The sequence below is a fragment of the Cricetulus griseus genome, chromosome 7 (genome assembly GCF_003668045.3).
Source record: "Cricetulus griseus strain 17A/GY chromosome 7, alternate assembly CriGri-PICRH-1.0, whole genome shotgun sequence".
NCBI lineage: Eukaryota > Metazoa > Chordata > Mammalia > Rodentia > Cricetidae > Cricetulus > Cricetulus griseus.
In genome coordinates, this window is record NC_048600.1 from 100,166,629 (window position 1) to 100,179,974 (window position 13,346).

At 44.7% G+C, this 13,346-nt stretch overlaps 1 protein-coding gene across 1 annotated transcript in view; it reads right to left on the reverse strand.

The window, feature by feature from the left end:
- Window positions 1–2,227: 2,227 nt before the first annotated feature.
- Window positions 2,228–13,346, reverse strand: part of Ypel2 (yippee like 2) — a 58,137-nt gene continuing 47,018 nt past the window's right edge. Inside the window, exons 3-5 of the mRNA XM_027426349.2 lie at window positions 9,888–9,931; window positions 8,717–8,825; window positions 2,228–6,763 (exon numbers count right to left, since the gene is read on the reverse strand). Of these exons, the coding sequence (XP_027282150.1) occupies window positions 6,674–6,763; window positions 8,717–8,825; window positions 9,888–9,931 (243 nt within the window). The 3' untranslated portion in view covers window positions 2,228–6,673. The remainder of the gene's footprint in view (window positions 6,764–8,716; window positions 8,826–9,887; window positions 9,932–13,346) is intronic.

Genomic DNA, 13,346 nt, shown 5'->3' on the forward strand with positions numbered 1-13,346 from the left:
TTTCGCTCCCTCCAAAGCAAAACAACCAACAGCCCTGAAAAAAGTACTAGACTTTCTCAGTTCTTAGTCCTGAAAGCTGTGCTTCCCGTGGCCAAAATACAGGGATTTCTCTCAGGTCCTCAGGCTTAAAGGCGAATGCCTTCTTGCTGATCCCTCTGAACCAGGACAGGCCAGAACCTGGTTCTGGCCAATCCAGATAGACTAGATGGCCAAAAGCTGGCCCTTTTTGTTGACAGACTCAGATTCATCCCAGGCAGGCCTCAAACTCAACTTGTCTGAGGATGGCTTGGACTTGTCATTTCCAGCATGGTTTGTAGTACTGGGGATCAAACCCTGGGGCTGCTGCTTGGTGGCCATTACATTTTTCTTGAGCTGTAATCCCAGCACCTGGACCTGGAGATTTAAATAATGGTAAACAGTTGTTTGTTCTTAATGATAAACTCTTTTGTGTTTGTAAAAGATTAAGGGGGAAGATAAAGAAGGGAGAAAGAAAACCACCATGACATCTTCGTGTGTTTAGTATCTGTCAAAAAAAGTATCCTATACAGAAATGTCATGGTGGGCTGGTGCTATAAACAGTGTTCTTTTCAGAAGCTGATTTGTATGTTTTTGTTGTTTGACACAAGGTCTCTCTCTCTTTATAGCCCTGGCTGTCCTGAAACTGGCTCTGTAGACCAGACTGAACTCAAAAAATCCACCTGCCTCTGTCTCCCATGTGCTAGGATTAAAGACATGTGCCACCACTACGAAGGTCATAAGCTCTTTTGTATTTTCAAAGTGTCTCACGTGGTTGTCCAGGCAGGTCTCAGTGAAATCCACCCACCCCAGTATCCCCAGGGCCAAAGTTTAGCCATCAGGCTCACAAAATCCCAGCTTTGCCTTGGGGATTTATTTTATGGTCTCAAGAGTCTTGGTTTCCTCATCTTTAAATGGTGTAAAGAGCAAAGTGCAGCCCAGATGGACAGACTAGATTGTGCCACAGAGAAGCCACAGCCAACTTAAGGCTGGAGGGACAGACTCTAAAATTTGGAGCCTGAGCTGTACCTTTGGTCCCAGTACCTGAGTTCTAGACCATCTAAGCTTACATAGTGAGACCCTGTCTAAAAATAAATAAAATAGGGGGTAGAGAGATGGCTGTGGTTGAGAGCACTTGTTCTTGCAGAGGATCCAGGCTCAGTTCCCAGTTTCCACATGGTGGCTCACAACTATCCCTAAACCCAGTTCCAATGTTTTGCATGCAAGCAAAATATTTATTCACATAAAGTAAAATAAATCTAAAAATAAAAAACCAACAAAAACTCAGCTTGTAACAGTATAGGGGAAAACCCCAGTCATGAAGTCAGATGGGCTACTTCCTGACCCATCACTTGTAATGAAAGGACAACACTCAGCATTTGTTATTGCTTTCCCATAGGGCAGTGAGAACTCCTATGTGAGGCAGTGCCTTAGCTTAAGGACACTGCTCCAGGTTCTGCAAGCAAAGCACCAAGAGTCACAGGTCAGACAGAGACCCGGGCATTCCATGCTCTCTCCTGACCACTAAAGGCAGTGGGATTAGAACAATGACCGGCCTAGGATTGGCTGTGTATATTTTTTCTCATCTCTGTCCACAAAAGGCAAACAAGAGTTATATGATAACATGATAACAGGAAGTCTACTGAAGCAAAACAGGTCACAGGAAGGAGATAATGCACTCAATGACAAAAGACAACTGCAGCTGGGCCCAGAAAAGATAGCTGAAAAATTGTGGGAAGCAAAGCAAGCAAGGGTTTTTATTTTACTTACTTACACACACAGACAGGGTTTCTCTGTGGCTTTGGAGGCTGTCCTGGAACTAGCTCTTGTAGACCAGGCTGGTCATTTTTTCCACTGTGGATTATGACTGTGGATATTTATCTCCCATTGTTAGCTCACCCCCTTCTTAATGCAATTTTATGTCTAAAGACGTAAGACATTGGAAGAGCTTTTAGAAGGTGGGTCATGGCATAGATAACTGGATAAAGGTCATTCTGCACTTGACAGCTGAAGCCAGGGGAAAGGAGATAACAGGAGACCTGAGATTTGCTCACTAACTGGCTTACTGTCCTAAAGGGAAATGCCTTTTGTGGACTCAGCTAACAAGTCTGTGACCAAGGTTAGACAGATGACCTTGCGAAGGCCTCCCAAAGTGTTAAATGTCAAGATACAAACACATTGTGTCAGTAAAAACAGATTCATTCCCCAAGAGTTAATATTTGAAAACTTTATTTTCTCAAATGAGCACCAACACAGATCGGAAATGACAAACAATGCACTTCTCACTAATACTGAATCATTATGTACAGATACATGAGAGGTGAAGACCAATTACTCAGAAACAATCGCCTTTGTTTTTGAAGCAAAGTGACCTTGGGGGGGGGGGTGCCACCAAAGAAAACCAAAAAAACGAAAAACAAAACCAATTCCAATCCCAACAGTACAATTTGTAAACACAGACAGACAGACCGACCTGTGGTACACAAGTCTCTGCAGGCTGGGAAAAGGGAACTGACTCCCACCTTCACCAAAACACTGTAAAACACTGGGCAGAACTAACCCCGTAGAGACAATGTCTTTCTTGGCTTTATCTTTTATTCTGGAACATTTCATGACTGCACAGTCCTTTTCAAAATCAATCACGATTTTTTAAAATCAAGTTTTTCTTCTCACAGAACTAGAATGTATTTTCCATTGAGGCAGATTTTTTTTTTTTTTTTGAAATACAAAAGTTGTGTTCAAAATTTGATTTGCCAGCTTCTGCCTGAACCCGAAGCAATCTGACCTTAAAAAAGAAAAGAAGAAAGGAAGGAAGGGAGGGAGGGAGGGAGGGAAAAGCTATTGTGTTATCAATGTCCTTTTAACCTGAACCAGTTAACATTTAGTATGACATGGCTTCTAGAACAACCAGAGCTCCTGGATGTGTGACTGATCTGCTCACATCTCAGAAGTGTGGACTTGACTCCAGGTTCATCTTCAGATTCAGAGGTTTGCTTTTCCAGCTCTAAAAGCTAAGTAAGCACTTGGAGGAAGGAAAACTGGTCACACAGCTCCACCTCAGGGAAAGAAAATCCTTCTCTGTGCTTTTGGTCCACTCAGACATGGAAACCAGAGAGGGAAAACTATGTGCCCAGGGTGTAAACTGTAGCTCATATAGTATCCTCAGTAGAAAAGGAAACAGAAGAATCCAGAACGAATGAACACAAACTAACGCACACACCCACACAGACAGACACAGACATAAAAAGACAGACAGACACACATGCGCACGCACACACGATTCCAATTTCTTAGAAGTTCTCCCAACTACAGTAATTACTAAGTTGTTACTTCTAAAACTTGCCAAGACTGGGCAAGAAAGTATCAGTTCACAACCTGATAGTTTACTACAGTCTGTTCAACTGGGGCAAAATGCAAAACAGAAAAATGCAAAAAAAAAAAAAAAAAAAAAAAAAAAAGCCTTAAAGCCTCAATCCATTTTAAAGTGACAGATCTTTAAAAAAAAAAATCTTGGTGATGACTCTTTCCCTTAAAATACATTTCAAGAAACACAGAGGAAGCCATAGAATTGAAAATAAAAAGTGCTCTCAGGGGTCTGAGAATACAGCACCAAATATATTATTTTAAAAAATTAAATATTATTTACAAAAAGTATATTTCACAAGAGACTGTATACATACTTGGAAACATTATAAAGTGGACTCTGCTTTTGTACACATTGATCTACCAGCAAAGATTTACTTTATCTACATGACCTGACTGTCATACGTGCTGGGGCGGTACTCAGCCAGGCCCAGCTGAGAGCTTGTGGGCATCAAGCTTGGCTACACTTGACTCATGCTGATTTACCCATTAGCAGCCTAGGGATATATAGGAAAGGGGAGGGGTGTATTACTCCAGGGTGCCCACGGTCCTATTACCTACAGTGGCACAGGGGAGTTGGTCAGCTTAGTCTTCAGTTCAAAACAAAGGCAGCTGGTGGCTGAGGTACAGAACTTCAGGCCCCTCCCTTTCGCTCTTCCCTACTCACCCACCCCTGCCCAAGTCCACCAAATCAACTCCAATTCCCTGAACCTATGTGGGGTGAAAGGATGAGGTCTTTGGTTATGCTGAGTCGATAATTTGGTGAGGAAAATAAAGAAACTGACCGAGGCCTTGAGTGCGTGTGTCTCCATTGCTCAGCTGTGGACCCTCTAATACCGCTAAGTGTTAGGCAGACAAACGAGCCACGAATGGAGCTGAGGTCATAAGAAGCACTTTTGGTGTCACTGTCACAGATCCAAGCCTAATGAGTTTTGGTCCCACCCCCAAACTAATTACAGAAAAGCCGGACAAGCCACGTCTGCACCAAGCATGGTGCTGGACACCCACTGGATGCTTAACAGATTAACAGTTCAAGAAAAAGCCAGAACCAGGGTCCTGCTGGAGCTTGCTCTGATCCAAGATGATCAAGGACCCCACCCCGAGGAAAAACAGTGGCACACTGGTCTCCTTCTCTGACCCTTGAGAATGGCAGGGCATCACATATCCAGGTTCTACATGCCACTAATTTTAGTTTTAAAGAAAAAAACAAAAACAAAAAACATACCTAGGTTTAGCCCCCACCCTCTATTTAAAAAAGAAAAGGGACCTGTAGTATATATAGCTGGGATATTCCCTGAGCAAAGGGTGTGTATAATCAAATCCGTAAATGAAGGCCACTTCCCTCAGGCAGGATTGGGGGGGTGGGCACACAATGCATGACTTGGGAGCCGGCAAACCAGCTTAGGAATGTGAAAGTGGAAAAATGTGTGTCACTGACTTGAGCCTGGGAGCCACAGGGTGCTTTCTCAGGAAGCAAAACTCTGTCCTTCTGAGGCTCAGTCAGCTCCGCAGCCCCAGGGGGTGGGGTGCGAGGTTGAGCTAGTATTCCAAGGCTCTGGACAAGGAGACTTGAGGAACAAATCCTGTTTCTAGGAATCCTTTTGTGTCCCAGAAGAGGAGCAGTCTGCTGCTAACCAGAGCTGGCCTGCTTTCCACCACACTGCCGTCATCGCTAGCAGGGCAGGGCCAAGTCTCAGTTCTTCCATTCCCAGATCAGGACAAGGCAGGCAAAGCCATGTCCACCGCAGCTCTCCCACTGGGAATTTAGTTCTGCTGAAGATGAGATTTGGAAAATATCCTGGGTCAGCTGCTTTAATGTGGGTTAATCAATTCTTATCCCCGTGAACTCTCTTCTATTAGGTTGTTTTAAGGAGGTGAATTTTCCTGTAGGACCAGCCTAGTTAGAGAATCATGCTAACAATTACCTAGTACGAGTGTATTTTAACATTATTTTCTGCCTAAGAAATGAAATGAATTCAAACGCATTTTGGCCATGAGCCATGTAATAGCTGAACTGCTGTAAAACATTCAGTGTTGATTCAATGCAATGAGACTTGGATGGATTGTTCTCCCCATCCCCAATGCAAGGAACCTTGAGTCAGGTGACAGGTGAGGGGGCAATATTGAATTTATGATTCTTCCCCACTGTTGGACCACACTGTCAAAAGATTACTCTCCACATAAAAGACAATCAGGTCTAAGAACAATGGAGGCATGAGGGAATTTGGGGTCTTTGTTTCCAAAGTTATGATGGAATTGGAGGAAAAACAAAAACAAAAACAAAAAACCCAGAAACACTATGCACAGAAATTTGCTAATCCCATGGAAGCTACTGCACAACAAAGAGGAAAGATGTGGAGCCCATATTGACTCCCAGAACCTCTCCTCTGCTACATTACTCCCATAGAATTGCTGACTAGTTCCCAATTTTCATTTTCCTGCTCGCTATCAGGAGCTCCCAGGCTGCAACCCACGCTCCCTGGCTTTCTTCCATTACCGATTTCAGTGTGTTGATGGCTAAATGGGACATTTACATCTTGCATCCCTCCCTTTACCGACAACAGCAAAGAAGAGCAAGAAGGTGATTGCCCAGAGGCAGGGTTGGGGCAGGGGAGGGGGGCGTCAGTCACTAAAACCCATGTGGGCTTTACCTAATCCCCACCACCACCCTAGCAGGACACTCTCCAGCTCAGGCCCAGAAGGCCAGGGTGTGCCCTGTCAGCTGCTTCAGGCCATTTCTTGCTAATCTGCTATCCTGGCACATGTGATGTTAGGACAGAAGGTTGTCAGAGAGAACACAGCCATGAGGTATTTTTTTGTCTTTGTCCTTTTGAAAGAGTCGATTATTTCAAGCTAGGTCCCCAAGAGCAGTACAGTTTTGTTCTACCTCTACCCTCCTGCCCCTTTCCCCAACCCCAGGACTCTCAGGTTCATCTTTGCTCTTCCTCACGTCCATGTGCCACTGTTGTGACAAGAGGCCATCAGGCAGCTCTCTTTTCAAGGTGGACTGCCACCATGAGGCCAAGGATCTGTTCTGTTCGTTATTTTGTTTTCAGCCAACACTAGAACAGAGAAGCCAAGATCAACTCACAAACAGATACAAAGCAAAGAGACAGAGAGACAGCAATTTAGAGGCCAGTCACCCCAGAAAGATGGCGTCAGGGTGGGAGGATGCCCCCTGATGGCAAGGCCCCTAAATGGATGGAACCAAGTGTTCATCACTCTCTCACGCTTGGGTAGAATGTTCAGTTGGATGGCATTCGTGTGGATGCTGGAACGGATGGATGCTGTCATGTCAGTCCCAGCCATTGTCTTTGATCATGTGCGCTAGTTCAATGATGTATTTGCCTTCTTTATATTTCTGACTGCTTTCAAAAGCATGTTCCTATAAAACAGGAAGAGAAAGGCAAACCGGTGACTGCTGAGGCACAGAAACAGGGACGCTGCTGAGGGCCACTGGGGCAGCAAAGGTCAGGTTTACTGAGGATGCTAGCACAGGCATTCTGAGTACTGAATTTAGCCGGAACATCCAGGCTTCCTCAACATCATGACAATTTCTTCTCAATCTTTGTTTTAAACCTCTGCTCAAATGCCACCATCTTGCTTAAGTTAGTTCTCAACTACTCAACCTGAAATCCTAATTTCACCTGTCTTGCTATGTCACCCTGTCTTTCCAGCTCCTTTCATTTCTGTCGCCTGTAATGCAATAGAAACGTTAAGGAAAGCAGATGTTCATATTTTGTGTATTGTCATATCTCCGAGAAGACTAAAAGCCTGACAGGCCTTTGGTGAATACATGAAGTGCAGCTGTTGTATTTTAAAGCCAACTTGGGAGCTGAGTTGAGGACATGGAGTTGTCTTCATGTGAACACAGGGAGGACTAGGGTTGCTTCATGTGGAAGACAGGGAGGACTAGAGTTCCTTCATGTGAAGACCGGAAGAGACAAAGCCAGGTTTGGTGAGGTTGTGCACACTTCTGATCTCATTGAATGTGAACTTGAAGTAACAAGTGAAACCAGCTAACTTGGGGTTTATCTCTTGCCTCTAATCCAACATCAATGAATAAGGCACCCAAACAGTCACAAAACAGGAAGATAAGAATAATAATGTCCCTAGATATCGGCACCAGAACTGTGACCGCATGCATGGTAGTCTGTAGTTGTAATTCTAGCTCGTGGCAGGCTGAAGAGAAAGGACCCAAGTTGCAGGCCAATCTGGGCCTTAGCAAGACCTAACACCACCATTGCTCATAATTTATTTCCCCACAATAAACTTGAATATTTCTTAGAGCTTTCATTAGTTTCACAGCAAGGCTGGCTAGCCAAGATCTTTCTGCCATCACCTCCCAAATACTAACATTACAGGCTTGCACCACCATGCCCAAGCAGCACTATTATTTGTTAGCACTCAAAAAGCTGAGAATGAGGAACATAAAGCCAACCAAGAGACACAGCCCAGTTTGAACCTCATCCGGATGCTGAGATTGATTTTTAAAAACTAGCTGGGGCTGTGGGACCATGGCCTATAGAGACCCAACCCAGTCACCCATGTACTTTGTTTGGTGGTTGACAGGCTCTTTACTTCTTTCAGTTTGAGACAGGGTCTCAAGTGGTCCACCCGGGGTCTCCAACACAACAGTCTACTTGCTTCAAGCTCTTGAGTGCGGGGAATATAAGTGTGTAGTACCAAGTTTAGGTAGCAGTGTGTTTATTATTTTTTCTGTATATGTATATACCTGTTTATGTGTATATGTATTTGTGTATGTGGGGAGAAGGAGGGAGAGGATGCAGGAGAGGGGAGGGAGGAAGGATGTGTGTTAGCCACATATTAATGTCAGGTGTCAGGTGTCTTCCTCAGTGTTTTTTTTTTTTTTTTTTTTTTTTGAGACAGAATCTCCCATTGAACCTGGAGCTCACCAATTGGCTACATTGGCTGGCCAGCAAGTCCCAAGTATTCTCCTGGTTTATTCCTACTGAGCCCTGGGATTACAAATGTGTTACCGCACCCAGCCTTTTCTGTGGGTGCTGGGGGTCGGAACTCAAGTCTTCATGCTCGTGGCAAGCACTTTGCTGACTGAGCCATTTCCCAGCGCTATTCCATAACATGTCCCTACCACACAATAAGCCAGGAGCTATGCTACAAAGTCCCTGCTATAGAAGTTTACATGTGCACCCACAGGAGTATTTCCGGGACAGATGGAGGCTTCAGTTATTTGTCATGGTCAAAGGTAAGGAGAGCCCACAGGGCTGAAGGAAGCTTTTGTAAGAAAGCATCCCTCAGACAGGAGGCCCTATGCTATCTCTCCTAGCCCCTCCCACCCAGGCTCTTTCATACTTACGTATTTCCAGCCCAAAGTGGTTTTGCAGTTTTCACAGTAAATGTCTGCAACTGCATGGAGTCCTGTTAGCAGCACCCGCTCTTCTGCAGGCCCACAGCCCACATTAACTCTGCGCCAAACACAGAAAGAGAGCGGGTGGTTAGTCAACCATTAGTCATTCAAGTTGAGCTTCTGGCAAAAACTGAACAAGGCTGCTTCCCAGGGAAGCCAGCGTTGAGAAGAAACTGGTCTAAAAGGGAAATGAAAAACATCCCCTCAAAGGTAGCCACATGGAAATCTCAGTGGGAATAAATTCTAGATCTGCAAGATTAAATTCTGTAGGTTTAACCAAAATAGCCCTGGATGACAGTCTGCTTAGGATTTAAATTTTCTGACACCAATTTTTAATCTTGTAACAACAACAACAAAAAAGATTCCATTTCCTTGTTGGGGTGACACATGTGTGCTATGGCGCATGTGTGCAGGCAAGGATAACTTCAGGAGTGGGTCCTTTCCTACAGTGAGGATTCCCAGGGACCCAGCCTGTGAGGTTGAGGCTTGGCAGCATTGCCTTCGCCTGCTCAGTCATCTCTTCTCCACTCTCTGGTAACTGCACACATGTGTAACAGGACTTTGTAACATCCCAACACCTAGGATGGTAAACACAACCATTTGTTTTAGTCCTTATCATAAGGATGAGTACGCCTTGAATATCAAACATGCTACTCTCCTTCACAGCTCTCCTTTCAGGCTGTGCTGTGTTTCCTTACATAGTCCACCAAGTCTGTGAACTCTACCTTCCTATTCCAGTACTGGCTATGAATCACATGTCCATGGCTGACAATGTGTGGACATCTCTACAAAAGGGTTGAGGCTCTTCCTAAGCCTGCCCCTGCACTGTAGGTTCTTTTCATCCCTGCTTTCTTCCCTAATGCCAAATCTCGGATCTGGTTGACCTCCGTGCTGAAGGTCTGGCAGAAGCCCCCCCCCCCCCAAGGTCTTCCTTGTGGGAAGATCCAGTGCTGGAGCACTGTAGTGAGTAGTCTTTTTAGTTGGAGGGGCTGCCAACAAAACTTCCCCTAAGTTAACTGACACTGACTAGGGAATGCCCCCTGGATTATTATTAATATTAAGGCAGAATCACTGATGAGTACCCCGTCCCTCAAGAATGTCAACATTCAGAGACACTCACACTGAGTTAAAGAGGTATGCTCGTCCTTGACTTCCCTGGAACGACTGAAATACAAGAAAACAAATCAATAGTTAGACATCCATGTCCTGTGCCCATTTGGGAAACAGACCCCAAATCACAACAAGCCTTCCATGCAGAAGGGAATATGCAGACAGCAAGGAGTCTAGCTGGTAGGAGGCATGGGGGAAGGCAGAACCAACAGTTCAACAGAGATCAGGCCAGCACACACATGGGCTACTTTTACCAGCTCAGGTGAGATGATGGACAGGGGTACAGGTTACAAGAAAGCAGCCAGGCTGGTGTGTTGGTGCAGCCTGGAATACTAGCACTAACATGAGGTACATTGAGAAACATGATCTTTATTTAACAACAGACTCCAGGTAACTAAATACCCCTCCATTCCTGACACTGCCTGACAGTGAATTCACTGAGGGGATTAATCTACACTGCCTCTCCTGGTTCCACATGATGTCAGCCATCTGTGCTGCTGGCCATCACAGTCTCTAGGCATGGAACACCAGGAGCAACACTTGTCTCTCCTCTTCTTACTCAGATCCCAGGACAAGAACTTGCATTCACTGGCCTGGTTCTGGTCAATTCTACCTGCCACAGCAGTTCAGGTCCTGAGGGGGATCCTAGGGCTCCACTGTTGGTGTCTAAGTGGCTTGGTCTCTCTAGGTCTCAGAGATGCTTACCCAGCACAAGTCTCATTTCAATCTCTAGCTAGCTCTGCCTTCTGGATGTCAAGTGGCAGAGTGAGCACGGATGGGACAGAAAGGAGCCAGGGCTTGCCGTGCAATCTGGCATCTACTCCATTATACAGGCCTTGCCCGTGTTTCCCTCCTCTCGTTTCACTGAGCTGTCTGGCTGACATGAGCCAGCCATGCTCTGTATTGCTGCTTGCATTTTTAATGTGGTATGACAATGTATCCGAATTTAACTTCCTAGTCAGCTCTGGAAGAAAAAAAAAAAGGTGTAAAAACAGACAGGGAAACAAGGAACTCTGAAGGAATCTGGGGCATCTAGTTGACAGATGACAAGAAGAGTGCCACACCGAACTCAGATCACTGTGCCTAAGACAGCCATTTTGTCAGAAATATGGGTGCCACTGGCCACAGAGAAAGTCAGCATTCTTGTGGAGATGCTGCTACTGCAACAGCTGGGTAGCTGGATGCCTTCCTGCCCAGGTGCAGTTCAAGGAGCAAGCAGACATTCCTCAGCTGCTGCCCAGACCCAAACCAACAATGAAGGGAACATAAGCTTCTCGGGGTATCATGGCCTCAAATACTGAACATGGAGGTCCCGGTGACAAAGCTGCCCAAGTGAACAAAAGCTGCCTATTTGGTGGCTTCTTCTCTAGCCACTTTGCCACTATGCCCTTTAGTCCAAGCCCAGCCACTCTCAATAGTTAATATCCCTAGCTTTTCTTAGGAAGATGCACCAACACCCATGTACTGGACTCTCTTTAGTCCCTGTGCTTTTCTTCTTTGCATCTGGATTTAATTTTTTTTTAAATCAAACTCCTTCAACTATACTGTGAGTTTCAGAAGGCACACTGGCATCTCAAGTCTCTCTGAACCCCCAGAACATAGCATGTGAATGCGGCACATGCCGCTTACTTTATTTTGAAGAGTCTCACTATGTAAGCCAGACTGGCCTTGAACTCCCAGTAATCCTCCTCCTTCAGCCTCCAGAGCTGATAGGATCATGGCTATAAGCCATTACATTACATTACATTACATTACATCCAGTTCAGTCAGCATTTATTAATTGCTAACTATTAAATGCCTCTGTATTTTTTTTCAAGTACTATTGGGATGCACTAATTCATGAGTTCTGTATGCCTGTGAAGCCATCACCACAATCATAATTAAGGATCATAACCAGGCCTGGTGGCGCTGATATATGGAACTCACTATGTACACCAGGCTGGCCCACCTCTACCTGGGACTAAAGTTGTACATTACCACATTAGACTATAATACATTTTTATATAAAAACTCATTGTTGTTACTCCACCATACCATGCTCCTTTCTTCATGTATTCTAGAAATAAAGTATGTTATACCCCCTTCAAATAACCAGTTATCAAATGTAGATTTACTCTGTGATCTCAGAACATCACTTGGCATCTATCTGTCAAATAGTCTGATTATGGGCAGATGTGTGTTTTCTTTAGGGTAGTAGAATGCTATCTGGTCTACATAAGTGTTCCATGCTAGCCAGGGTGACAATAGTGAGACAAAAACAAAGGACATAGATCATTGAGTATCTGTCATATCAAGATTCCTTGGGCATCTCCCCTGCATCCCTTTCTCAATTACAGCTCTGCAGGTAATCAATGCTCTTTCACTCACACATTTATGCCATTGTTGGCTTGGCTTCTTTTACCCAGAATAAATTTTAAAAGATTTTAAGATCTATTTTATTTATGAGTATGTATGTAAGTTGGTGCCAAGAGGCCAGGAGAGGGTGCTGACCTCCTGGAGCTAGAATTATAGATGGCTGTGAGCCATTTGATGAGGGTGCTGGGAACTGAACGCGGGTCTTCTGTAAGAGCAGCAAATGATTTTAACCACAGAGCCATCTCCCTAGTCTCTCACACAGTTCTTTTAAGAACTACCCATGCTGATTTACCATCAATCAGTTTATTCCTTTTCTCTCTTTTGAGCTAGAGTTTCAAGTATATAACCCAGGCTTGCCACAAACTCCTTCCTCCTGCCTCCAGCTCTCAGGACCTGGGATTGCATCAGACAACACCTATTGGGCTCTTTCCATGCTTTTGTGTTTTAAGCATGATCAGAAGCCAGGCATGGTGGTACATACTTTAACCTGGCAGACAGGTCTCTAGGGTGATCTGAGGCCAGCCAGAGCTACAAAGCAAGACCCTGTCTCAAGCAAATAACCAAACAGAAAAATCAGTGAGGGTAGTAGGGCAAAACCAGTAGTCATCATCTAAATGTATGAAACAGTCAAACAATAAAATCATCAATAAAATAAAATTAAAAGCAACACAGATTCCATATAAAGTATTTTAAAAAGCTCTACTTATGTATCTTATGTAAACGGGTGTCTGCATGCCAGCACACCAGAAGAGGGCATTGGATCATGAACTGCCATGCGGTTGTGGGAAGTGAACTCAGGTCCTCTGGAGGAGCAGCCAGTGCTCTTAACCACTGAGCCATCTCTCCAAGTCCCATGTAAATTATTAAGTTCTCAACACTTACCCTTTATAGCAGTACATTCATGGACTCCATGAATATGTATGGTAAACTCAAGCATTTTGCTAAAGGCCACTGTACTGGGAATGCCCATCTGCTTCAGGGCATTGCCTGTGAGTAACTACTTCAAGTCTGACACAGATTAAAATTCCTAGAGAGCAGGGGCTGCGGGGTAAGATGCATGGCAAAGAAAATAATCTCCTTAGGCTCAAAGGTGGCTCACAAGTATGCCAGGACA